The sequence below is a fragment of the Cervus canadensis genome, chromosome 21, assembly GCF_019320065.1.
Source record: "Cervus canadensis isolate Bull #8, Minnesota chromosome 21, ASM1932006v1, whole genome shotgun sequence".
NCBI classification, from domain to species: Eukaryota; Metazoa; Chordata; class Mammalia; order Artiodactyla; family Cervidae; genus Cervus; species Cervus canadensis.
The window spans coordinates 55,392,946-55,420,723 of NC_057406.1; the positions used below are offsets into that span (position 1 = coordinate 55,392,946).

The 27,778-nt window shown below is 46.8% G+C and overlaps 1 protein-coding gene across 2 annotated transcripts in view; it reads right to left on the reverse strand.

The window, feature by feature from the left end:
• LARGE1 (LARGE xylosyl- and glucuronyltransferase 1) overlaps positions 1–27,778 on the reverse strand; it is a 605,065-nt gene that overhangs the window by 15,958 nt on the left and 561,329 nt on the right. For both annotated transcript variants that reach the window (XM_043439875.1, XM_043439876.1), the window contains 2 exons: positions 24,568–24,731; positions 14,351–14,629 (listed from right to left, as the gene is read on the reverse strand). In XM_043439875.1, coding sequence (XP_043295810.1) covers positions 14,351–14,629; positions 24,568–24,731 — 443 coding nt within the window. The remainder of the gene's footprint in view (positions 1–14,350; positions 14,630–24,567; positions 24,732–27,778) is intronic.

Below are 27,778 nucleotides of genomic sequence, written 5' to 3' on the forward strand. Positions count from 1 at the left end.
TGTACCTGTTGGCCATCTGTATGTCTTCTTTGGAGAAATGTCTGTTTAGTTGTCATTTTTTCAATGGGTTTTTTTTTTTTTTTTTTTTTGACACAGAGCTGCATGGGCTGTTTGTGTACTTTGGAGATTAATCCTTTGTAGGTTACTTTGTTGCAAATATTTCCTGCCATTCTGTGGGCTGCCTTTTGGTTTTGTTTATGGTTTCCTTTGCTGTGCAGAAGGTTTTAAGTTTAATTAGGTCCCATTTATGTTCATTTTCATTTTTGTTACTCTAGAAAGTGGATTAAAAAAGATACTGCTGCAATTTATGTCAAAGTGTGTTCTGCCTATGTTTCATAGTGTCTGGCCTTACATCTAGGTCTTTGATTCATTTCGAGTTTATTTTTGTGTGTGGTCTTAGAGAATGTTCTAATTCCATTCTTTTACAGGTGGCTGTCCAGTTTTCCCAGTATCACTTATTGAAGAGACTCTCTCTTCTTCATTGTGTGTCCTTCCCTCCTTTGTTGCAGATTAATTGACCATAAGTGTGTGGATTTATTTCTGGGCTCTCCATCCTTTCCTTGATCTATATTCCTGTTTTGGGGTCACTGCCATACTGTCTTGATCACTGTAGCTTCGTTGTATGGCCTCAGTCTTGGAGTCTGATGTCTGATTCCTCTAGCTTCATTTGTCTCTGTAAGGACTGCTTTGGCTATTTGGGGGTCTTCTGTGTTTCCATATAAATTTTAAGATTTTTTTGTTCTAATTCTGTGAAAAATGCCATTGGTTAAGCTGTGTTCTAAGAAGCAGGAGATGGCCAGTCAGGAGGAGAAGGGGGTTCAAGGTATCTGCAAAGTTTGGAAATAAGGAAGCATAAAGGACCCAGGGGAACTGAATTTCTTATAATGTGCCTGATATATTGTAGGTGGTAAATACACAGTAATCAGAATTACCTATATTCTTCATTGTATTCAGTATCAAGCCCCGTGCCAGGCACTTTATATAGACATTACTCCTTGAATCACTGCAACCTGTGACATATGTACTAGTGTTCCGAGTTTACCAAAGAGGACATTCAGTCTCAGAGAGGCTAAGTAATTTGCCTTGAAGCACAGCTAGTGGTCACCACCATCATTAACAAAGGATGAAGACACTGACATCAATACTGTGTAAATCAAGGCTACACCAGTGTAGAAATAACCTGGAAAGATCAACAATCACAGGATCTATATGGACCAGGTCTGTTAATGCAGTGACTTGGCAGCTAGAGCAATGAGCCTCATGGGAGTTCATGGATCAAGGCAGCTGGTGGGAGAGGTTGGGAAAGGGATGGAGGGAGATGGCAGGAGGCTGGAGCCTGCATGCTGATGCTCTTTACACGGCATCCCCGGGGGAAATCCTACCTAACTGAGCAGACGCCAGGATGCAGGCAGCATTTGGAGATACAGAGGCGTGCACCGACCTCCTGGCTTACTGAGCTTCCTACATTGGTGATTTTTCTTTTCTTTACCATCCACGAGTTTCTCTAACTACTACAGTCTGCTTTTGACTCCTTGGATCAGGCCAAGGTCAGCAATGGCCCCTCATTGTCAAATCCAACAAACTTTGCTGTTCTCATTTTGCTTGCCTTTCCTTTGCACTTGATGCTGAAGACCAATCCCTCTGCCCTGAGCTTGGGAACGCCATCATCTCCCATTCTCTGCTTTGTGCATGAGCCCTCTTGGTGCGCGTTGTTTTCTGGACATCTCTTGCTGCCCCCGCTCCCCGGGTAGGGGTGAAAATCCTCACTCTCTGGTCATGAGGGCTTCCACTCCGTTAACAGAAGTGGCTGGGCTGATTTCCTTGTGTTGGTGCAATGAGTGGCTGAGGCTGATGCTGACAAGTGGCAAACTGCTGGGAACCATGGGGCTGAAGGTACAGGGGCTGCTGTCAGGCTGCCAGGAGAGAACGAGACCTCAGCTCTCAGAGCTTGGATACCCGCAGCATCAAATGTCAGAGAGACCACTTTTTAATCAAGCCTGAGTTGTAAGGAACCTAAGCGATGCTCATACAAGTTCCCAGGACTCACTCACAGGAAAGTTATAGTAAAAGGAACAGGAGGAGGGAAAGAAATTTGTGCTGGAGTGTGCCTCCGCTTCCAAAACCAGAACAGCATCACTCTTTCTCTTAAGGCTTTGTGAGCAGCCAGTTAGAGGAACTTGCTTCCCTGTACCTCCCCTGACCACCTCTGTTGGTCTTGATGTGTCCCGTTTGATGCAGAGCTACATCTTCTATGGGACTGGTTCATTCTGGACTTTAAAAAAAAAAATTTCATATTGCAGTATCGTTGATTTACAGTGTTGTTAGTTTTAGGTGTATGACAGAGTGGTTCCATTATACAAATATCCATTCTTCTTCAGGTTCTTTTCCTATATAGATTATTTTAAAATACTGACTTCCCTGTGCTATACAGTAGGTCCTTATGGATTATCTTATTTTCCTGCCAATGCAGAAGATTCTGGTTTGATTCCTGGGTTGGGAAGATCCCTTGGAGAAGGAAATGGCAACCCACTCCAGTATTCTTGCCTGGGAAATTCTATGGACAGAGGAGCAATGTGGGCTATAGTCCATGGGGGTCACAAAAAGAGCTGGACAGACAGAGTTTAGCAACTAAACAACAAGTGTGTGTATGTTAATCCTAAACTCCTAATTTATCCCTCCCCTTCCCACCTTTGGTCATCATGTTTGTTTTTGAAGTCTGAGTCTATTTGTATATTGTAAATAAGTTCATTTGTAGCATTTTTAGTTTCCAAATATAAGTGATATTATATGACATTTGTCTTTGTATTTCACTTAGTATGATAATCTCTAGGTCTATCCATGTTGCTGCAAATGGTATTTCATTCTTTTTAATGGCTGAGTAGTATCCCACTGGATATTTGTATCACATCTTTACCCATTCCTCTGTTGGATTTAGGTTGCTTCCATGTCTCGGATATTGTAAGTAGTGCCAACATGAACACTGGGGTGCATGTACCTTCTCAAATTATGGTTTTTCTCTGGATACATGCCCAGGACTGGGATTGAAGGATCATATGAGAATTCTGTTTCTAGTTTCTAAAGGAACCCCCATACTATCCTCTGTAATGGTTGTACCATTGGTTGTACCAACTTACAGTCCTACCAACAATGTAAGAGGGTTCCCTTTTCTCTCCATCATTTCCAGCATTTATTGTTTGTAGACGGGGACGGTGGGTGGTGGCAGCATTAATAACACACAGGTTGGCTGCTCATGTACCCATCAGCTCTGCTGCGCTTGAGGTCAGGGATGAGCCTTGCTCGTGGTTATGTTTCTTGCTCCAGCACTGTGCCAGACACACAGCAGGCATTAAATAAATGAAGGAATCAATCTGTGGTTATCTTACATGATAGAACGGATAGTACTGTGAAGAAGGCCCTTGGAAAGGACAGGGCCAGATGGCAACTGTAGTTCTGTCACTTGGGGCTTTTGATCAAGTTTATCTTCTGCATTTAAAAAATGGTAACGTTTGTGATAAAAACAATCACATTTGTCAAGCACCTAGCACAACTCCTGGTGCATGGAGGGTGCTTGTAGACAGCTCTCAGTCTGCAAGGATTGCCTGCACCCTTGTATCCTCCCAGGAGGCTCACGAGGAGTCGACAGGCACAGCTGGGGTGATCCCTACTTGAAGAGGAGGCTGAGACATGTGTCTTAAATGCCCCCGTACTTCTCTGATTTCTGCTTATTCCTGGAACTGTGTGGGTACAGTGCAAACGAACCAGTGAGCAAGCTGGCAGATGGTGAGAAGCAGCAGGGTTAACACGGCCACGCATGCATGCGATGCCAAGTCGCTTCAGTCCTGTCTGACTCTCTGCGACCCCATGGATAGCAGCCCACCAGGCTCCTCCGTCCACAGGATTCTCCAGGCAAGAAAACATGGCCATAGATACCACCAGCCCTTGGAGGGGCACAGAAAAATGTGTGTGTAGCTCTGAGAAGCCCCCCTGTTTCCAGATACCCCCACACCCCTTATACTGCCTAGCTTCAAGAGGACCCGACAGAGCCTGGCTTCCACTAGAGCAACGAGAGATCATCTCAATGACACCTCTCAGGAGGACTTAGCAGCCTACCTCTGGGCTAGGTTTGCTTCTCATCTGCGTGGTAACTGTGGAGGCCGACCTGGGCACAGCCCGTCCCAGGCCTTGCTTCACACCCCTGCTCAGGCGGCCAGGTAATATGGTTTTGTTCAGATTGTATTCCAGTTGCCTAGGAAATAAGTTCCCAGTAGATAGGCTTCCAGGAAATATGTGGGGACAACAGCAAGGACTTGCAAATGAGGGAGGTAAGGCTGACTACAAGGAATGGAGCTGTAAGACACATCAGGAATGCAGGCAGAGATGGGCAAAGTCCTCTGAAACCTGGGGTGGGGGGCAGCAAGACTTGTGGCTTCTGAATTGATGGTATTAACATATCCAGTTGAAGTTAGGTAGGGAGGGGCAGAAAAGAAAGAAAAGCTACGAATGGGCTGTCAGGGCAAATTAATAAAAGAAAAAGCCATTGTTGATTGCACCCAGATCTCTGCCAGGGACTCTGGTCAGTATCTCACGTCCGTCTCAACATCCTTATTCATTCCTACCTGTTTAGCAATTATGTAACCTGTTTCCTGTTAGCAGCTATGACCGAAGAACCAAGGGTGCTTTCTGTGTGCTGTCCTGGGTTAGCTGTGAGCCAGCGGTCACTGGAGGGGCTATCAAGAGCTTCCCAGTTTGGAGGGCAGCCTGCGCAGATTCAGGCCCTACTTGGACACTCACCTGCTCTTACTCTCCAGCAACTTACATCTTTGTGCCACTGTTTTATCCTGTGAGGTGGGGCTAGTGTTAGGACCTGGGCAGATTAAATGGGCCATCTCATGTAGAAGCTGAGACAGTTCTTCAATGCATAGAAGGCACTTGATAACTACAATTGGGGAGGATGATCATGGCCATCACAATGATGACAGAGGTGGGCCCATCAGGCATTTGGATCAACAAACAGGTTAAATACAACTATGGAATGCAGAGAAAACATTTGTAAACAATATAACCTATAAGGGCTTAATTTCCAAAATACGCAAACAATCCAAGCAAAAGGTAGACAGAAGAACTAATAAGACATTTCTCCAAAGAAGACATACAGATGGCCATCAGGCACATGAAAAGATGCTCAACATTTCTAATTATTAGAGAAATGCAAATCAAAACTATAATGAGGTATCACTTCACACCAGTCAGAATGGCCATCATCAAAAAGACTACAAACCATAAATGCTGGAGAAGGTGTGGAGAAAAGGGAACCCTCTTACACTGTTGGTGGGAGTATAAGTGGATGCAGCCATTATGGAAAAAGGTATAGAGGCTCCTCAAAAATACTAAAAATAGACTTGCCACATGATCTGGCAATCCTGCTCCTGGGCATATATCCAGACAAAACTCAAAAAGAGGTACAGACACCCCTATGTTAACTGCAGCACTCTTTACAGTAGCCAAGACATGGGACCAACCTGAATGTCCATTGACAGATGAATGGATGAAGATGTGGTATATACATATATACAAGGGAATATTAGCCATTAAAAAATGAAATAATGCCGCTTACAGCAACATGGATGGACCGAGACATTATCATATTAAGTAAGCCAGAAAAAGGAAGACAAATACCATATGGTATCACTTACACTGGGCTTCCCTGGTGGCTCAGATGGTAAGGAATCTGCCTGCATGCAATGCAAGAGACCTGGGTTCAATCCCAGGGTTGGGGAGATCTCCTGGAGAAGGGAATGGCAACCCACTTCAGTATCCTTGCCTGGAGAATTCCAAGGATTAGAGGAGTCTGGCAGGCTACAGTCCATGGGGTTGCAAAGAGTCAGACACGACTGAGCAGCTCACACTTTCACCTTCATCACTTACATGTGGAATCTAAAATATGCCACAAATGAATTTATTGCAAAACAATCTCACAGACATAGAAAACAGAGTTGTGGTTGTCAAGGGGCTGGGGAGGGATGGAGTGAGAGTTTGGCATTAGCAGATGCAAATTATTATATTAATACACAGAATGGATAAACAACAGGGTCCTACTGTAAGCACAGGGAACTATCTGCAATGTCCTATGATAAACCAACATTGAAGAGGTTATATATTGTATATGTATGTATAGCTGAATCACTTTGCCATAGGGCAGAAATTAATACAACATTGTTAAATAACCTGCTTTTTATAAAAATTGAAGTATAGTTTAAGCACAGAATGCCTTTGGATAAACCCAGGCTAAATGGGTTTTCTGCTTAGTAATGCTGTGCCTGTGGGTGTGTTATTTCACCCAGGTGTCTTCATCTGTTAAATGAACTGTGATAAGGTTAAATGACAAAACACATGCAGAAGCTCTTGCCACGGTGCTTGGCCTATAATACATGCTCAACAAATGTTCTCTGTTGTAGAGACAATGACGAACACAAGGAAATGCCACCTGGTCACGTCCCTCATCAAGTAGCCAGTTGGCCTCGCATGGTACCACCTGTTCCTGGCCCTTGTTCACATGTCTGCCCTCATTCAACCGGTGTTGACAGAGCAGCCATCACGTGCCAGGGGACTCGTCTTGGGGGAGGACGGTGAGACACCACCCCGCAGAGGACGCAATAGAAGTGGAATCTGTCACTCACCCGTACAACCAGGATATGGTCTCGACCAATGGGGCAGGTCTGTCCCCTAGGGAGCAAGGCAACGTTGGCAAAAAAGCAAAGCAGAGGGGTTTAAAGCTGCAAGCACTGAACAAAGATGAGGATTCTGCTGGGTGAGGGAAAGAGGTGGGACACCTGCCCCAGTCTTGTGGATGTGGGAAGTGCCAGCTAATGGAGCTGTCTGAGCTTCGGCCATTCTGCAACATTCCTCAAACACGCCAAGACAGTCCATGCCTGGATACCAACTAGTCCTTCACGGCTGAGCCATTTTCAAGGCCTGCCCCGCCCACCCACACTGGGTCATCGTCTTGTGGGTCTCAGCTCCTGTAAATTTATCTCCTACCTGTGTTGCTATGAGTAGCGGCAGCGCCCGCAGCTGGAGCGCCCTCTAGAGCACAGACCCTGCATGGACAGGAACCTGGCCTGTCCCACGCACCGCGCCAGCCCCAGCGCCTGGAACAGGGCCTGGCCACGCAGATGCACGACCACACCTGTGCAGTGTGGGACATTGCAGCCACGTGCTTTCCGACCATTACTCCACTTCATCCTCCCAGAGCCTTCAGGGCGGAGAAACCTTGTGGTCCCCACTCACAGGAAGTTTGAGAGGTTAAGTACCTTTCGGAAGGTCCGTGAATGTAGGGTAGAATGCTCAGTGTTGAGATGCAGGTCTGAGTGACTCCAAGGACAGCACCGCCACGATGCTGCCTGCCGCCGAGTGGATAGTAGGTGCTCACTCAGTAGTTTTTAAGAGTGAATGGGTATGAGTACATAGTTTCTCATTTCTTAAAAAACGAGATCGTTACACTAAGTTGCCAGGCTGTCCTGAAGGCAGCAGAGTGTGCAAGAGTGGGGGGTTCTGGGTGGGGGCCTGGCAGAGATATTCAGTTCCGTGTGCTGAGAAGGGGCCAAAACACAGACAGTTAACTCCTGTTGAACGCCTACTAGAGCCCCCACAAAGCTATGATTAGCACCTTTACTAACTGAGGAAAGGGGGTTGGGGAGATGAAACAAGCAGCCCCCAAGGCACATCCTGGGTGAGCACAGCAGAACCTGGTTCCAAGGCAGGTCTGCGTGACTTCCGCCATGCCTGCGGAATCTCACTTGACATTTGTGAAATCAGGAGTGAAGGCTGCACGTCTCCACGCTTGTTTTTTAGAAGAACCAGGGGGAGGGGGTGGGAGAGAGGTTTCAGTGAAACGCTGCAGCTGTGTCTATGCATAGAGCCCATTTCATTATTTCCCAATTGATCTGTTTGTTTTTGCTGTAATGTTAGCTAGTTACTAAGCAACTGCTGGAGAGCTGGGATGCTGAACTTTTTTTGGTCATCAAGTAGCCCCCACCCCCCAAAAAAAAGGTGATATGGGTAAGTATTTGGGGGTCTGATAAGACTGCCAATCAGACTGCTCTGGTATACTGAGTTTCAAGGGGGAATATAGCTGCTTCCATTTACTGAGCAGCCTAGTGTAGGGGTGTCTACCTTTCTTCTTGGACAGTAACAGTTAACTTCCCTGGGCATCAGTTTGGTCACCTGTTATAACACTTACCTCATAAAGAAGTGTTGAAGAGTAGAGGAACTTTATATAAAGCAGCTGGCAAGGATGCTGGTAGCTGTAAGGGTTCAGTCAATAGCAACTATCATCATTTTTAGCAGTAATGCTTTAACAAGGCTTGGGGAGAGTATTTTGTTGGATATCCACGCTGAAGAAGTCAATCTTTGGGGGTGGTGTTGGGGCTCACAGCTGCCACGGCAAACTGTGCCCTGAACCTCATCCCAAACCAATGCAATGCTGGTCACGAACATATCCACTTTTAGTGTTTGGATCAGGAACAAATCTATCCCACTCACTGAAAAAATTTTCCTTAAGCCTACGGCAAGTCAATATGGTTATCTTCACATGAAAAGGACTGCGTGCTGATTTGGGACTTATTCTGATAGAATCATACTCCTTACCAGTTCTCAAAATTTTAGTTCCTAGGGATGATCAAGATCAGAGGTCACATTGACAAGGGATTAATCACCAAAATTTACAAATAGCTCATGCAGCTCTATGTAAAAAACAAAACAAAAACCCAATGCAATAAAAAAATAGGTAGATCTAAAGACATTCTCCAAAGAAGACATACAGATGGCCAAAAAAGGACAGGAAAAGATGCTCAACATCATTAATTACCAGAGAAGTACAAATCAAAACTACAATCAGGTATCACCTCACAATGGTCAGAACAGTCATCATCAAAAGTCTACAAACTATTAATAAATGCTGGAGAGAGTGTGGAGAAAAGGGAGCCCTCCTACACTCCTGGTGGGAATGTAAATTGGTACTACTACTAATGGAGAACAGTATGGAGGCTCCTTAAAAACCTTAGTGTAGACTTACCATATGATCCAGAATCCTACTCTGGGGCATACATCTGGAAAGAAAACATCATCCTAAAGGATACATGCACCCCTACATTCACAGCGGCACTATTAACAATAGCCAAGATGTGGAGACAACCTAAGTGTCCATCAAGAGGGATGGATAAAGGCGATGTGGTGTACACATATATACAATGGAGTGTTACTCAGCCACAAAAAGAATGACATGATGCCATTTGCAGCACCATGGACTGACTCAGATCACATACTAAGTGGAGCAAGTAAGAAAGAGACAAATATGTATCAGTCATATGTGGAATCTGATTTTTAAAAAAGATACAAATGAACTTATTTACAAAACAGAAGCAGACTTATACTGAAAACAAACTTAGGGTTACTGAAGGGGAGACTCAGGTGGGGAGGCATAGATCAGGAGCCTGGGTTGAACACATGTACACTACTATGTCTAAGATAGATGACCGGCACGCTACCCAACAGACTGTAATAACCTATATGAGAAAAGACTCTAAATAAATATACGTATAACTGAATCACTCTAGCACAACAGTGTAAATCAACTATGCTCCACATGTTGAAGGCATGCCTTCCACATTAAAAGCTTTGAGGGTTGTGGGTGGCCAGGGTTCCTTCCCCAAGTGGAGTCTACATATACTCAGTCCCTGAAAGACAAAAAGCCAGTGGCATACTTGTGTCTCTGCTAATTCCACAAAGCAATTTGGTTATCTATTTGAGGAACCACTGTTTAGACCTAAGAACATGGCCTCTCAGAAACAGAAAGATGCCATAGGGATAGAAAAGGGTTAGTCTCCTAATGACAAACTAGATTCTGAACCACTAAAGTCTTTTCTCTAACCGATATGCCTCTATCAGTTAAAAAACAAAACAGAGGATAGAAGGAACTTTCCTGATTTTTCCCCTCCTATCATTAAAATTATGAAGGAACAGTCTTGCTTTTCATACAAAGATAGTGATAAAAAATGTTTGTATAATAAATGTATTAATAAATTAGCAACAATAGAAAAAAATCAACTATGCTTCAATAAATTTTTTTTTAAAGGTCAGAGGTCACAAACTGTTGGTCTTTGGGGGCAAGAAGGTTCTATTCATCCTGAAGACATGTTTGGTTTGACTCAACCGTGTTTCAGTTTTTTTAAAAAAATTACTTGTCAACGCTTGAAATTAAAACATGAAAATCCAGATTTCTCATTCCTCTTGCAAAATATAAAGACCTTACGCCTGACCTCTACCCTCTCCAGTAAATTCCACATCAGCGTGCACAGATGGCAGCTGCCTGAGATGGGGACTCCTGTCTCCCTAGTGATGAATCATGCTCACCACCCTTGGCTCCTTTAGGCCAAGGTCCTGGCCCCAGCGGGCATTTGTATTTGCGAATCCTGGTATGTCTGTTTCATTTCACAATGAGGAAACAGGCTGCAAAAAACTGAACTGTTGGAAGTCACGCATTTACTTATGGCATAGGGTACAAGTGGGGTCCAGGGTCACCGTGCAGGCTTCATCCACTGTAACACTCAAGTTCAATGCCATGACATCCTGGTCAGTCCAAGAAGGACATAGGCACAGCAGATCAAGAGGGGCCCAGTACAAAAAACAGGCCAAAGCAGGCAGGACTTCCAGGTACAGACTTTTGCAGAGGAAGTCTTGGGTGGCAACATTTGAAAGAGGTTCCCTGTCTTGCCTTCTAAAGCCCATCCACCTTTGCAGATAGTTCTTGATTTCAGCTGCAGAATTGCTCTCTGGTCCATCTACCTGTCTCTGCTGCTACTTCTGATCCCTTTGCTGGCCTCCATGTCTCGCCAGAATGAATGCAGTCGTCCCCTAACTTATCTCCTCTTGCCCTACTGACTGTGATCCTTCCCTGATGCAATGAAAATGATCTTCCTTAAATGGACATCTAGTCATGCCATGCTCTCAGTGTTTTTCCATTGTCCCTCAATCCCTGCTCATAAAGTATAAACTCCTTAGCACATTTTATGAGAAGCCCTGCAGGACCCACCCTGGCTTACATTTCTGGCCACATCAGCTCTTGCTGTTCTCCCCATCAGGGCTCTGGCCACCGTGCCTCTCCAGAATGAATCTCTCTCCACCTGGAACATCGCCCCTCTCCTGGTGAACTCCAGCTCAGTCTTCAGGCCTCCGTTTAGGTCGAACTCTCTAGGACATCCGTCCTATACTGTCTCCACCCCAGATCAGGCTGACAACCCTGGGACAGGACACACCCATCAGGGTACCTAAAGAGTCTGTCTTTAATCAGCCGTCATTCCTGTTGGTCTAAACCGATGGGATTCACAGATCCTATCTGTGTGGGTCACAAATATGGGGGCCCTAAGGTACCTTGTCATGGTTACTCACTAAATGAATGGAAACTCTGGATAGAGGAGAAGAAAAGTCAGGGAAGTCCCACTATCTTTTCACCCTAGATAGGAAGTCACTTCACTTCTCTGGTCTCTCTTCACATGTGCACGAGAAGAGGCTGGATGAATGGACAGATGAATGGATAAAGAAGCTGTGGTATCTATATACAACAGAATATTACTCAGCCATAAAAAGGGACACATTTGAGTCAGTTCCAGTGAGGTGGATGAACCCAGAGCCTGTTAGAGTGAAGTAAGTCAGAAACAGATACCGTATATTAACACATATATATGGAATCTAGAAAAATGGTACTGATAAACCTATTTGCAGGGCAGGAATACAGATACAAACATAGAGAACAGACGTGTAGTCACAGTGAGGGAAAGAGAGGGTGGGACGAACTGAGAAAGTATGAAATGAAAATGAAATATATACATTGCCACATGTAAAACAGAGAACTAGTGGGAAGTTTCTGTGTAACACAGGGAAATTAATGCTGTTCCCTGTGACAACCTAGAGTGGTGGGATGGGGTGGGGAGAAGGTTCGAGAGGGAGGAGACATGAATACTTAAGGCTGCTTCATGTTATTGGATGGCAGAAACCAACACAACATTGTAAAGCAATTATCCTCCAATTAAAAATAATTAAAAAAGAAAGCACTGGATAGGAGCAGTTATTTTCGGCTCAGGGTCTTGGCCTGTTAAAAAAGGAATGGGCTTTTAGGGGCAATTTGCAATATTTCAAAATGCACAAGGGAAACCACACATGTTCCTCGGATGTGGCTACAGGCCAACACAAACTTCAGGTCACTCTGCAGTAAGAAAGTGCTAATTAATGGGCAATACCAGTTATATCACATTGGGTAAGGTCATGATTAGCAATTATTGACAGCTTTGATCAATAAAACACAGGAAGATAAAATACATTCTGAATAGTCTGTTCATGTGTAATATTTTTCAAATCACGAGGACCATGATAAAACAGTCTTTGGATGGGAGAGCAGAGACCTGACTTTTAAGACGGGGCCAAGTTCAACTAGCTGGAAGGAGGTCTCCACAGGTGCTCCAGCACAAGAGTCCCAGAGGGTGCAGGGTGGGCTATGGTCCAGTCCCGAAGCCTCTCTCTGGCAGAGGGGAGGTCAGCTCTCCCCGCCGACCATCAGTTCGCTTGGAAACCCTACCGGATGCACCCAGAGTCTGTCACCAACCTGCAAGCAGCGGAGGTCTCAGGATTCACAAGAATCAGGGGCTGAAAGTGCGGTCTTGCCACGCGGGGGCGCCCTCACTCCACACACCGAGATCCCAAGGCCCAGCTGGAGCCGGAGGACAGCTCCATTCCTGAAGCCCCGGCAGGGTCCTGGGCTCAGGGTGCTCAGTGTTCTGAGAGGACAGCTCCCATCCTGCCTGACTGAGGGGTGTGTTGCCGTGAGGTCACTCATCTGTGATTCTTAACCGAGACAGGCTGGAAGGGATTCCACCTGCTCAGCAGGCAGAAACATCCCAAGATAAGCCTAGATGGAAATTCAATTCAGAAAGTGGACAGGGAACACCGACTGCCTTCCCCTGCTCTCGAGAGCAGGGTGGGGGTTGCAGGGGTGGGACGGGTGTGCTCACATCAAACACATACTCTGGCTTCAGGACCAAAGGGTTAAAGACTCTTGTGGGAGTTCTTTTAAGACTGTAAGACTGAGAGACAGACAGGTACACACAGCGGAGGGAAGTGGGGAGGGCCAGAGACCAGGCGAGAAAGAATCCTGATCCTGCTCTGCCAGGCACAGTGGGTAGCCACAGAGCAGCCAGCAAGTATGAAGCAGGCAGGCTTGTAGAGCTGGGGTCCAAGGATGTTGGCTCAAATCCTGACGGAGCCCAGGGGTACCTGAGCAGGTTACCTTGCCTCCCCGAACCTCCCTGTTCACAATAACAGGGAGAGTGTCACCATACCTGCCTTTTAAACTCGACGTATGGATCCAGCAGGACAACATATGCAAACCACCCCTCATGGTACCTGGATCAGGAAGGCACTCAGGAGCAGAGGTGACTCACGCTGACATATGACAGGGATAAAGGGTTAAAGCAAACTTGGACCAGTTACATGTTGTGACTTCAGTTTGCGTGATTGGGGACTTTCAGGCTAGGTGGATTCTACAGTCCCTTCTGCTTCAGATGGTTTGTTATTCCACAACAAATGCCACCCCCCCACACAGCCATCTATGCCTCTCACAAGTCGAGAACTTTCTCCAGCTGCTGGATCCCTGCCCTCCACACGTTAGGAGGGCTGGAAGGGAGTCCCAGCTGCCAAGGCAGCAGCAATGATCAGTACACGGCCCTGGGGTTAGGCCGGCTGCCCTCAGCTCTCACTTTCGTAGGTATGCAGCCCCGCATACCAACTTTCCATCTCAGCCCCTCAGTCTCCCACTGGGAAAACAAAGATTAATAATGGTACCTGTGGCAAGGATTGCAAGGGGAGGGAATGAAATCCCACTTGTCAGGTATTCAGAACTGTGCCAGGCACTCAGCGAGCACTTCAATACATGTTAGCCATCACCACCACTTTGATTTGTTTTACAGAATAGGCAGTGATCTTACTAGAATGCTTAGATGAAGGCTGTCTGATCCAAAATTAGAAGAGGGATGTTTTCATGAAAGCTATAGACAGAGCATTAGACTGGGAGACAAGAGATGCTTTCTAGACCAAACTCTGCCTTGAACATTTCATGAGGTAAACTGGGATTTCAAGCCAATACTCAGAAAAATGAAGGCATTGGGTAGCCGTGGGGCCCCTCCAAACCCAGCAGTCAGGGGCCGTATCCCTGGGTGGATTTAGGTAGTTCCCATCCCCTTCTGGGTTCCAGCCGCCCCATTCAGAGAGAGGGCGTTGGAGCCTGCACGCCGCGTGTCCTCACCTGAGGTACTCATAGAGTCCGTACATGGGCAGGAAGTCGATGTCGGACAGGAACATGTAGGGCGTGCCCACGTGCTTCATGGCCACGTTGCGCAGCAGGTTCACGGGGTAGAACTGGCCCTCCTTGTACACGATGTGGTAGGCCACGTTGTGGCGGCCCATGAGCACCTCGGAGCCCTGTGCGTAGCGGAGGAACTGCTGGGCCTCGGCGTCCGACAGGTAGAGCGCCAGGCTGACGGGCCCCTCCCAGTGCTTGCAGATGGCCTCCAGCATCTGGAGCCTGCAAGAAGAAAGGACACCTGACGCACCTGCGCATGCGCGGGCCTCACCGGCGTAACCAACCATTATCTGCGTATATGCCCATCGTCCGCCAGCCTGGGGCTGGTGCCGAATCCAGACCCCTGCTCTAAACATTAATTAAATACTGTGTGACAGGGGACAATCACCAAACCTCCGATCCTTTATCTATCAAATGGGCACAAAACACTCGGCTTTTTGCTCCTAGCCCTTGAATGTTTACAACCAGACAGGTGACATGGAGAGAGTCACATTTCACTATAAGCCTTTTCAGGCTCCTCTTTTCAATAGTGGGTGGGAAAAGTACATGGAATGATGTAAAGATCCCTTTCCAGCTTAAAACTCCCCACCTCCCCCTCTCGCTCAGCAAAGGTAGACAGCAGTGCCACTGCTCTCCTGAAGCAGCGACCAGCATAGGAGGCTTGGCCAAAGGGAGGCCGTGAGTTACAAGGAGCATGAAAACAAGCTGTAATAATAAAAGTGATGATAACCACGATGACCGACTCATCACTATGCACCAGGCACTTCCCAGACCCTGTGCCCCTCATCTGTCATCCCCCCCATTCTCCTGATGAAGGAATTGAGGCTCCACGTGTCCATTCAGCCTTAGTGTTGGACCTGGACTGTGTGCACTGGTACCTGGACAGGAGTTTGAAGACAGTGAAAAGAAAACACTGGCAAAGGGGAGGAAAAAAAAAACCAAAATATGTGAATGCTGGAGACAAAAGTGAGCCTGGGGTGATGCTGTCTTCATTTTTCAGAGCCCTTACTGCTCCGGGGCACCTTGCAATTTTGCAAATCTACCTGGAGACACTGGGCCGTGGCGTGGGCGGGGGGTGGGGGTGGGGAATGGAGCCCAGATAAAAAACAAAAGGTGCTCCCAACCAAGAGGGTTCTGCAAAAATGTTTGAAGAGACATCTAGAAAAAAAGTATTTTTTCCCCCAGAAGCATTAGAAGTGCCTGCTACATAAAATCTATGGTTAAAAAAACAGCAAAAGCCTATTTCAGTTTTTTTTTCCCCTACCCAGCAAGAGGTACAGAATCAGAATGCTCACTTTATCTGGACAATTACCAGGAAATAGATTCCATGCATTTCCATGCTTCTAAACAAAAGAAAATGGGCACACCTATCTTGTGTCAATGGCTTTCCTGACGGACTTTCAGTTTCCTCACAGTAATTCTGTGAATTGGTATTGCCTGGATTTGCTTCCTCTTTCACTAAGGAGGATTAAGGTATTCATGGGGTAAAATGCCCTCCATTTCTCATACTTTATAGCACTTGTTAATCAAATTGACCACAGCCAGTTTTGAAAGAGGCACTATATTCTCCACAATGCTTGATTTCACTGAAATTTGTGTTCTGCCTCTGCTACAAGGCCCCTGGTTTCTGCCGGGCTCTGAGAACCTGGGATTTTGAATGATCCCACCTGCATCTCAGTCTCTGCAAAATGGAAGGACTCTGCAATTGGATGAGAGAGCTGTTTATACAAAGCCTTTGAAATTTGGGGAGTAAAGGGCAAGGATAATTTCTGCATCCATGTGGATGTCAGAACTGCTAAAGGGGATGGGATGCAGGAGGCATGACCGAGTGTGAAGGGAGGCCAACTTTGGCTGGGGACTCTCCCACTGACCTGCTTTTGGATTTTGTGTCTGAGTTTTCTAAGCAGGGAGCAAGCCCTGCCTGATCCAGCTCGTCTTCCCCCCTCTCAGCAAAGAGTTTAGAGTGAGGACAGAGACACAAAATACTTAGGGTTTTCGGGAGAAAGGTGCTGCTAATGTGATAAATGTCACATCCACGTGGACTCCACAGGAATCAGCGCCAGAGGTTCCAGAAAACCTCAGTGAGTGAAAACGAGTGATGGCACGGCCACTTCCTGTCTTCCTGCCACCGGCTCCAATCTCTCTTGTCCCTGAAAACCAAGCTCCCTGCTGGGATCTGAGCAACAGGCAGACAGACAAACCGAGGTTCATCATGACGATGATAATAGAGAGAATGTGATCATGATACAATAAATCTCTACCACATAGCTGTTGTTTACGGCATACCAGCCACATTTGGGCTGTTAGCACTTTTAAGACTCACAGTAATGCTATAAAGACAGTGCAGATTCTCATCATTGTGTTACAGGGGAAGAGGCTCCAGGAGGAGAAGCGACTTCTTTCAAGTCACATAGCTACAAGGTAGACAGGCTGGATCCACACACCCAGGTCTGACTCCAGCGCCCGGGATCCAGACCACTACTCAACATGAACTGGGTTTGGCTGAGAAAGATGTTCCCATCACCTGTCTCCCCAAACTGGAACCTGGTCTAAGCTTGGCATCAGCTTCCCTTAATTTCCTCCTCCTCCTCTTCCTCCTTGGTCTCTCTTGGGGTCAGAGGTCCCCCATCCTCTTCATCCTTCTCCTGGTTGTTTCCCCCCAAACACACTTGTTCCCTAAGGTCTGTCCCTGTGTAGTTCTTGTTGACACCGAGTTTTGTGCTGAGTCTTCCTTAGGTAGGAAGATAAGGATCTGGCATATCAAGGACCTGGACCAATGGAGAGGGTTTCAAGAGACAAAGATTAATTCTGCAACTGCAGTATCATCCATTTGGAAAGAACCTCTGAGATTTTCAGTCTGATGACACCATCATTATGACGAAAGGGCTCAGCCTCAGGGAGGGTCTTGACTTGCTGAAGAGCACGCAGCATACGAGAGGAAACGCTGACACTGGGACCCATCCTGATGCTCTGTCCCCTGCTCTCCCCTCCCCCGCCATGCCCCCCATCGCTTCATGCTGGGAAGAGGAGGGCAAAGGCTCAGGAATGCCTAGAGAGGTCCGGAAGGCTTCCCCCAGGGGGTCCTACTGAGACAGGGAGCCCCAGACAGTCTGTGGAGGTGTCAGGGAGCAGGCAGGGAGATGTCCGAGTCCAAAATCTAGAAGAGTGGGCTTGGAAGGAACTCTAGAATGTCAGTCATTCCAAGCAGCCAGGCAGGTGGCCACTCAGCCTCTGCTGGAATGGGGAACCTGCTCCCTACAAGGCAGATGACTCCAATCTGGTACCCTGAGCAAGGCAGGCTGAGGGGTCCAGAGGGTAACTGAGGGTTCTGGGCTCAGGCAGAACTAGGTCTGAACTCTGACCTGTGTCAGTATCTCTGAGCAAGTGACCATAGTTGTTTGTGCTTCCATTTCTGCACATGCATACAGGGGACAATAATACCTTAGTCAATGACAAATTGGCTATAAACTCTTCCCCCCCCTCTATCTCCATGCTTTGCTATTACCCTCCCCCTCACTGATTCTGGGCTGGCCATGGGACGTGCTTTGGTCGATGGGACATTAACAAATGTGACACAAGCAGGGGCCTTGAAAAGTGGTTGTTTGGTGGGGCTTGCCCAGAGCTGCTCCTGGAGCCTTGTGACCGCTGCCTGGGAACAGCCTTAGTCCTGACCATCACATGTCTATCACAGAACTGGACATGCAGCAGGCACTCGGCACATGGGGGCTTCCCTGGTGGCTCAGTGGTAAAGAATCCGCCGGCAGTGTGGGAGCTGCAGGAGATGGGGCTTCGATCCTTGGGTTGGGAAGATCCCTTGGAGCAGGGCATGGCAACCCACTCCAGTATTCTTGCCTGGAGAGTTCCATGGACAGAGAAGCCTGGTGGGCTATAGTCCACAGGGTTGCAAAGAGTTGGACAGGACTGAAGTGACAGCACACATCTACGCTTGGTACTTGACACCTGTGACTGCTGCCTTTCAAATACGCACACCTCCAGCAAATATCTACTGAGCATCTACAGCATGCAGGTACTGTGCTGGGCCCCAGAATGAATGAGAAAGACAAGGTTTTCAAATGCACTTCTGGAGAGAAGATAATAAGCAGACCAAGATCAGATCAGAGTGAACTGAGGGCTAGATGGGCCACAGAAGAGGAAAGAGGATGAACAGTAAGGGTGAGGGCAAGTGGAAAGGTTAGTGTGAGCCCTGAACAAGGAGAAAGACTGGTCTCGATCTCGAGAAAGCCTGGGCGAAAAGTTTTCCAAGAAGAGGGAGGAGCCCTTGGGATACAGAATTTAGTGTGTTCTCAAGTAAGAAGAAACAGGACCAGCGTAGATGGCATATGGACAAGAGAGGGGCAAAAGGAGAGACGTGTTTGGGGATGGTCAGGGGTCAGGTCATACAGGGACGTCAAGGTCTCGGTGGGCAGCACTAAGACTATTCTAAAGGCGATAAGAATGCATCAGGGAGTTCTAATGATGTGACCTGCTGTATATATATATATATATAAAGATCACCCTGGCTGTCACATGGTGAAAGGAGTACTTTTCACTCTCTAGAGTGATGCTTTCCAAGCTTCAGCAGGCTCAGGGTCACCTAGGAGGCTTATTACAACACAGATTCCTGGGTCCCACTGCAGAGATCCCTGTTGGGTAGATCTGGGGTGAGATCCGTGTTATCTGTGCTCTAACAAGGTCCCAAGAGACGCTGTGCTGCGATGGGACTTAAGAATGGGACCCCGTTAGCTCAGCACATGTTCTCTTTCCCTCACTTGCAGAAAACAGAGCAGGCCCATCAGCCACATGAGTCCCTGGAACTGCAGTTGGTACTTCAAGGGCTTCCTTCAAGAAGCAGGGAAAAGCAAGTGTCTCCCAGCCAGGTGGCAGGGATGCTGTGATCAGGATCCCTCCTGGCCAGCTCCCTCTGTCCTTTCGACCACCCTCCGGAGTGAGTGGCCGGGCAAGGAGCAGCCCTGCCGGGTCCACCACTGCAGCAGGCGACATTCATTCTTTCTGAATGGAATTCTAGAGGGAGCCGGGCCCAGGAGCCCACATGCCGGCTCCCCTAATTCGTTGTGGCACTCACGTAGGGCCTCCTTCTGACTCAAAGGTTTACAAACATACCCAAAATGTTTCTTCAATTAAAAATCAATCCAAGAGGCACCAGTCAGCCCGCTGCATCGTAATTGGATGTGTGGGGTGGAGTGGAAGGAGGCATTTCCGCCGTCTTCATCAGCTTGTGTGCTACTGCTTTATAATTTCTGATTATGTCCCGCGAAGCGTCTCTTGCTTGGGTATGGAATTCCTTGAGTTCTCTGAGGTATTGTCTGGATGGCAGTACTTGTCACAATGCGTTAGGGGGGATCACACGTCTGCCATGCTGGGGGATGTGTGTGCTTTGAAGGGAAGGCATCTGCGGTTGGTATTTGCAGCTGAGGTGAGAAGTGCCTGGCCTGTCTTTAAGGGGGTGGTGAGGGCAGGTGCCAGGTCTCCTGCAGCCCAGGCCAGGAGGATGCTCAGGGCTAGCCGCAGAAGGAGGGGCTCTGTCCTGTCTGTATTCTTTCATTGATAACGAGTATATACATAAGGATGGATTTGGGTTGTTAATAATTAAATTTTTTTCCTTTTGTGGGGGGGGCACTTACGATGTATATAGGATCTTAGTTCCCCAACCAGGGATTGAACCGGTGCCCCCTGCAGTGGAAGTGCAGATTCTTAACCACTAGACCACCTCTGAAGTCCTTTCCTTCTAATTGTTTGTGGATTCCAGGTTGCAAATGCCATAGCCAGCATAAAAGTAAAAACCATTAAGAGAACTGCGCTAGTGTTTGTGGCACATTTGCTGATCACCGGGTACTTTCCAGTCTCTTACTTTATAAAGCAGATGGTAACCTATGAATGGTATTATTGTCACTTCATAGGTAAGTAGAGTGAGGCACAAACAGCCTAAATAACATGTCTAAATTCATATGGTTAGTCTGTAGTGCAACTTGACTTTGAACCCAAGTCTTCCTCTCCTTTATCCCCCTACTTCATTTTCCCTCTCCTAAATACCTAGCCTGTGCAGATGCTGTGGTCAGAGTCTCTGGATCCAGCAAGCACTAACTGAACATCATTATGTCCCAGGGCTTTCCCAGAGAGTCTCACATTTTCCTCCTGAGTTCACAGGTGGCCATTGGCTACTGATCTTGATGGGGAATATCTTGGCGATAAACTGAATGTACAAATAGAAGGTGTGAATGTGACCAAGGAAAACCAGGATGCTCTGAAAGATGGGAAACTGGGATTGCCTGGAACTCACTCACCTGGGCAGATCATAGTATCTGAGCTTCATGTGCTTCCTCTGGGGGGACTGAGATATACTTATGCTGCCTGGAACAGAAGACCAAGCCTGACCATCGTTCAGTACAATGATCAAGGATTAGGTTTTGTTTTCATTTTAAATAGCACAGAGAAGAAGGAAAAATAAACACAAAGAGTGGACTGTTCTGGCAGGTAGCCTGCTGTTGGGCTTGGTGGGAGAGGGCGTGTGCACCCAGACTGGTAAGGAAGGGTAGGGGTGACTTGGGACATGGGTCTAGGTCATCCCTCATGCAGTCTCACCAGCAGCCTGGCAGGTTTGAGGTGGAAGAGTTGACCACCTACCCTGGTTTCCCCAAGCCCTGCCCACCTGGCTGACATCATTTGCTCTCTTCTTCCTCACCCGAGCACCTAAGCCCTAACTGTGTGCATCCCAGCGGGCCTGGTGTCCTGCTTCCTCACAGGGGGCTCCTCCTTTCCCTACAAGGCTTCTAATGTCAGTTCACTCAGCCTCCAGCTCAATGTAGGCAGAACCTCTCTTGGGGGTATTCCCTATTCCTTCCATTCTCTGCCCCAGCCGGGACAGGGGCTCCTCCCGTGGGTTCTCATAGCACCCGTCTGTTGTCAAACCTGTTCCCTGCCTGTGACAGCCTGAATTCTCAGCTGGCCCCAAGACTCTTGCCCCAGCTCCTGGTATACGGTCCTGGATCACCCCTCCCTCGAGTGTGAGCAGAACCTGGTACTATTCTATATGATAGAATAGTATGGCTGTGATTATGTCATATAACAGACTGGGGAGATTCTCCTACTGGCTTTGAAGAAGTAAGCTGCTCCACACAGCAAAGACCTAAGGGTGACCTCTAGGAGCCCAGAAGGATCCCAACTAACAGCCAGCAAGGAACTGCAGACCTTGGTCCTAGAGCTGAGTTCTGCCAAAACCTGAATGAGCTTAGAAGTGCACCCTGACTCCCAGGTAAGACTACAGTCCAGTCAACACCTGGATTTCAGGCCTGAGACCCCAAGCAGAGAACCTGCTAACATGTATCCAGACTTCTGATCCATGACACAGTCAGATAAGAAAAAAGTGTGTTTCTAAAGCTGCAAGATCTGTGGTGACTGATTAAACCACAATAGAAAACAAATATATGATCTGAGCCCTGAGTTCACTACATATTCTGTGAGGGCGGAATAGAGTCTTATATATATATTCCCAGCCCTACAAGAGTTGGCCACAACACAGTAATAGATGCTTACATAGTATCTGCTGAGAGATCATATGAATTTTGGAGACGGGAAAACTGGGGTCATGAGAAGGGAAAGACCTTTCCTGAGAGGACACAGCAGGTCAAGGACCTAGCTGGTGCCAGAACCTCTGTACTTGTCCTTTTCGTCCCATTTGTTTCATTCCATCTTTGTTGTTACTTGTTATGAAATCACTGTAGACAGTGACAACAACCATGAAATTAAAAGATGCTTGCTCCTTGGAAAGCCATGACAAACCCAGACAGCGTATTAAAAAGCAGAGACATCACTTTGTCGACAAAGGTCTGTATAGTCAAAGCTATGATTTTTCCAGTAGTCATGTACAGATGTGAGAGTTGGACCATAAAGAAGGCTGAGCACTGAAGAACAGATGCCTTCAAATTGTGGTGCTGGAGAAGACTCTTGTGAGTCCCTTGGACTGTAAGGAGATCAAACCAGTCAATCTTAAAGGAAATCAACCCTGAATATTCATTGGAAGGACTGATGCTGCAGCTCCAATACTTTGGCCACCTGATGCAAAGAGTTGACTCATTGGAAAAGACCTTGATGCTGGGAAAGACTAAGACAAAAGTAGGAAAGGGTGGCAGAGGGTGAAATAGTTAGAGAACATGACCAACTCAGTGGACATGAGTTTGAGCAAACCCTGGGAGATAGTGAAGGACAGGGAAGCCTGGTGTGCTGCAGTCCATGGGATTGCAAAGAATTGGACACGACTTAGCAACTGAACGATGGTCAGCAAGTTGTGCACAGGTGTTCTGGAGTCTGTGCATCTCCAGGAAACCACTAGCCATGAAGCAATTTAATTCCACGAGCTGTCATTTGCTAAGAAGCAGTGGGACTCACCGCCTCCACAGCTACTGTCAACACGCGTCATTCCCAGATACCCCCGGAGGCCAGGTCCCCCCACTCTCTGGGACTCCCAGGCTGCTTACTGTCTGTGAACCATCTTGTGTCCCCGTGCTTGCTTCTTCATTTTGCTCATTCTCCAATCACTCGTGACTAATCCCAAGTGACATTTATTGAACACTTACTAAGTGTGCCAGGTACTGTCCTCAGCACTTTAAAGGCATGAACTTATTTCCTCCTAAAACCACCCCATGAAATCGTATCCACAGGCATCTCCAAAGTGGCTCAAAGACAGAATGAGACCATCAAACTCCCTTCCTAACTATGGGAGTGGAGAGGGAATGACATGGAGAAAGCTGGGGCCAGGGCAGCCACTTGCACACCATGTGTAAATTGGAGAGGAAGCTGGCTAGCAGAGGTGGGCAGGAAGCACACAGGACAGCCAGAAATGAAAAACTGCATAACCCTGAAAGGCTTTGAATCCACTCACCTCCTGGCAGCCAGAGATGTTTTCAAAAACATAAACCAAAGCAAAAACTCTGTGTGTAAATTTCTATAATAAATTCCCATCACATTTAGAATAAAATCCAAATATTTTATGAGTTTCTAATGTTTACAATCTTAACCTCATGCAGCTTCCATCTCAAGTCCCTCTCAAGTGATGCTTCAGCCACACTGGTCTTCTGTCAGGGTATCTGAATACACAAGGCTTTTCCAACCACAGGGCCTTTGCACTTGCTCTTTTATCTGCCTGGAAAACTTTTTTTTTTTTTTTTTTGGCAATGCACATGCTTCCCTGGTGGGTCACACAATAAAGAATCTGCTTGCAATGCAGGAAACCCAGCTTCTATCCCTGGGTTGGGAAGATCCCCTGGAGAAGGGAATAGCTACCCACTTCAGTATTCTTGCCTGGAGAATTCCATGGACAGAGGAGCCTGGCAGGCTACAGTCCATGGGGTCGCAAAGAGTCAGACATGACTGAGCAACTAATACTTTCACACACCCCCACTAGGCTTGACTCCTTTTCTTATCCTCAAGTCTCTGTAGAAATGTCCCCTGCTTTGAAAGACCTCCCCCTGATCATACCACCTAAAGAAGGTCCCTCTCTTGACATTGTTAATATCGATCTCTGTTCCTTCAAAGCACTTATCACAATGTTAATTATTTGACTTAACTATTTACTAGTCCCATATTATCAACACTGGATACACATGGCAAACCTAAAATGATGCAAGGTCTTCACAAAGATTCTTACTTAACTGGTTTGCAATGGAGCTGGACCATGATTTTTTTTTCTAAAGCTCCTTTGGTAATTTGATTTGTCCCCAGTTAAGGCTGAGAATCAGTGCAATAGACTGTAAGCCACATGAGGGTAGGGAACACATCAGTAGTTCCTGATAAAGGCTCCAAGAATGATCCCTGCATCAACACATGTGTAAGAAAAGAAATAGCAGTTGCTTTCCAACATCAACTGTGGGTCCAGTCCAGGTGTTTCCTTTTAATACACCTCCCCTTTTCCTTGAGGTAATTTGACTAGAGCTCTATTTTTTAGAATCAGTTCTTCCTCCATCCTCAAAAACAACCAGCATCATCAAAATACAGGAGCCCTTGGTTTTCAGTGCTGGAGAAGGGATGAGACATAAGCCCTATGTTATCCGGCTTCCATGTTCCAAGCTGGTGGGGCCATCTCTGCCTTCTCCAGGTGAAGGGCAGCAGTGAGGGGACTGTGTGGGCAGCGGGGTCCGCCTGCCTACCTGTCCATGGAGAGCTGAGCGACCAGGGTGACGTCTGTGTTGTCTGAAGCAGGCTCATACTCATAGTGCAGGAAGTATAGGTGGGTTCGGTGGACGGTGAACCGCTCTCGCCGGAACTCATAACACAAGTCATCCTCGTCCAGTTCTGAGAGCTGCTTCTGGAGCTGAAAAGTAGGAAAGAAGGCTTGGGAACAAGAAGGGGATCCCCAAGGGGGTCAGCCTGTCGTGCCCTGTCCTTCCCTGAGTTTCTTATCTGCTGGACCTTGCTGATCGGCCGGTCAGAGAAGGACAGGATCCTGTCTTCATTTTCTTCTGCAATATAATCTGATGTCAAAGAGGTGATGATAGAGGGCCGCTGCCTCATCAGCTGAGGAATGAGACCCTCTGAGCCGAGAGTGATGGTGGCAGCACTGACAAATGGATAAGCAACCACAAACTCCTTATACAAAACAAAAAACATTTTCCTTGATGACCCAGCACAACAATTTCAAACAACAGGTGGTAACTGTCAAAGAACAGAGTAACGAAAACCAAACTGAACAGTACCTTTGTGTGACCTGATGCTCTTCTCTCCCTAGAGCTACAGACTTAAAACTCTATACCATGTGCTGGAAAGGAAAAGCAATCCCATAAACAAAAAAATCTCTTCCTTTAATTTCATCCAAGTTCAATCAGTCTCGGTACCTGCTCTTTTCTCTTTCTCCCTCTCTTCTGGTACTCTGAGATCTTTTACTTCATTAATCTGCCGGTAGGACTTCTTCACTTAGCTCTCCTATCCTCCTTCCTAACCAACTAGTCAAAGAGTGAGCTGTCCCACTAACAGGAAAGGAGGAACTTAGCGTCCAACATAAACGCATGCAGATCTGCAGGTTTCCTGATCTGCTGATACACAGATGTTCGATACCCAACATCCCTCCCAGGCAGAGGTGATTATACCTGTTCTACAGGTGAAGAACTGCAATGAAAAAGTTAATGAACTTCGACAGTGATGGAAATCAGACCAGTGGATATGCGGTGGCAGAATGAAAGGGCTGGGAAGAGACAGGAGAGAAGCTCTTTGGGTGATGGGGATGTTTTATGTTGCAATCAGGGTGATGGTTATATGGGTGCACACATTTGTGAAAATACATGTACACTTAGAATGGGTGGATTTATCATATATGCAAATCATATTTCAATAAAATTTATTGAAAGAAAATAATAATTTGCCAAAGATCACATGGTTGCTTCCAATATTTTTTCTGTTACATGAGCCTTGTCCATTATATGATGATACATAGTTGAATATGGATGAAAGTTTACATGATGAGTTATTAAGAGTAATAGCTGAATACAACAGAATATTTTTCCAAGAAGGTATATACATATATATATAAATATTTTTTTAAAATCTCCAAACCAACAGTGTAGTAATCAAGAAGAAAATACATTCACTCACTTCTCTATGACCTTCATATGACTTCTATGACTTCATATGACTTTCATATGATTTCTATCAGTTAAGACCATTGCCTTGATAGGCTAAAGCAGGTGTCCCCAAGCCCTGGACCAGTACTGGCCTGTGGCCTGTTAGGAACCAGGCTACCCAGTGAGAGGTGAGCGGTTGGCGAGCAACCAAAGCTTCATTGGTATTTACAGCGGCTCCCATCACTCTCCCATCACCTCCAAATGGGACTATCTAGTTGCAGGAAAACAAGCCCAAGGCTCCCACTGATGTGATGGTATGGTGAGCTGTGTAATTGTTTCATTATCTATCACAATATAATACTACTAGAAATAAAGTACACAATAAATGTAATGTGTTTGAACCATCCTGAAACCATCCCCCACCCCTGCTCGGCCCATGGAAAAACTGTCCTCCACAAAACCAGTCCCTGGTGCCAAAAAGGTTGGGAACTGCTGGGTTAAACTATGATCTTATTTCTCAAGATGTGTACTCTGACAGCTGACTGCATTAAATGGTCCGGTTCCTTCACTTCCCCCTGCCCTTTGTCACGCGACTCTTGGTGCTGCCTACTACAGAGGCAAAGATTATTTCCCCAATCCTTGAACCTCCTTGGCTGGACTTGTGACTTGCTTTGGCAAACAGTATGAGGGGAAGCAATGATGTCCCAATCTTGAGGGATCAGGTTGAAGAGGAAGTGCATACTTCTTGGGAAAATGCCTGGACTGGCCTGCTGGGAGAGGAGACAGATGGAACAGAGTGGAGTCTCCCCAACTGCCCATCACGGGAGCGAGCCCAGCCAAGGTCAGCAGAGCCGCCTCCATAAGCACTTCTCACTCTTCATGCTTCTCTCTGTACACCACTGAGGTTTTATGGGTTTTGAGCACTAGATGACAGATAGTGTCACTTTCATTACATGAGTCTGTCCCACACAACACAGGGTGGCTAGCCTCCTGGGCCCCAGCCCAATAAATGATCGTAGCATTCTCCAGATGACTGAGTATAACTCCAAATGCTCCCATACATTCCCCAAAGGCCACTTGGGTAATCAGTTGTGATCCAGTGATCTATGAGACATGCTCAGCTATCTTGAACATTTTTAACCTTTAGAAAGGATGCAGTCAGGGATATTCCTCTGCTTCTCAAGACCAATTTGATGTCCGTGCCTATTTGAAAGTTCCCCCTATGCCAACAGGGTATAGTTGTATATCAGTATATCAGCCTTGCATCAGTATATAACTGATATAAGGCTGGGAACTAGAATTTTCCTTCTGCCGAAGGCCCTAGGAGCCAGGTGACCCCTTCTGACTGCAGGATTAAGTTCAGTGTCTCCTGGCCTACAGGACTCCTCCCTGATCTGCATGCCCAGCAAGCCTCTAGTGGATATACTCATAGCCACTCATAGCTAAGGGAAAGGGAACAGTGGCCAATGAAAGTGCGTCTAGAGTCACTTTCTAAGAGGGCCTACCAGCAGTCCTGGGGGATAAGGAGCCTCCTCCTCCACTAGGAGCTGCATGGTACTGATGTGGTTCAGTGGCAGCTACTTCCCAAGGTCACCCCTAACCATCACAATGCTTAAAGGCTAGGATCTATAACATTGCTGTTTACCAGTCACACAGGGGGCTGCGGAGAGCCCAGCGGATATGACATCAGACATACACTAGTATCTGGGACTCTGTACCAACCAGTGCCTTCCTTGAGTTTTAATATTAATTATCAACATGGTGCTTTGCACCTCTGTGCCAGGTGCAGAGCTAAATCAGATGC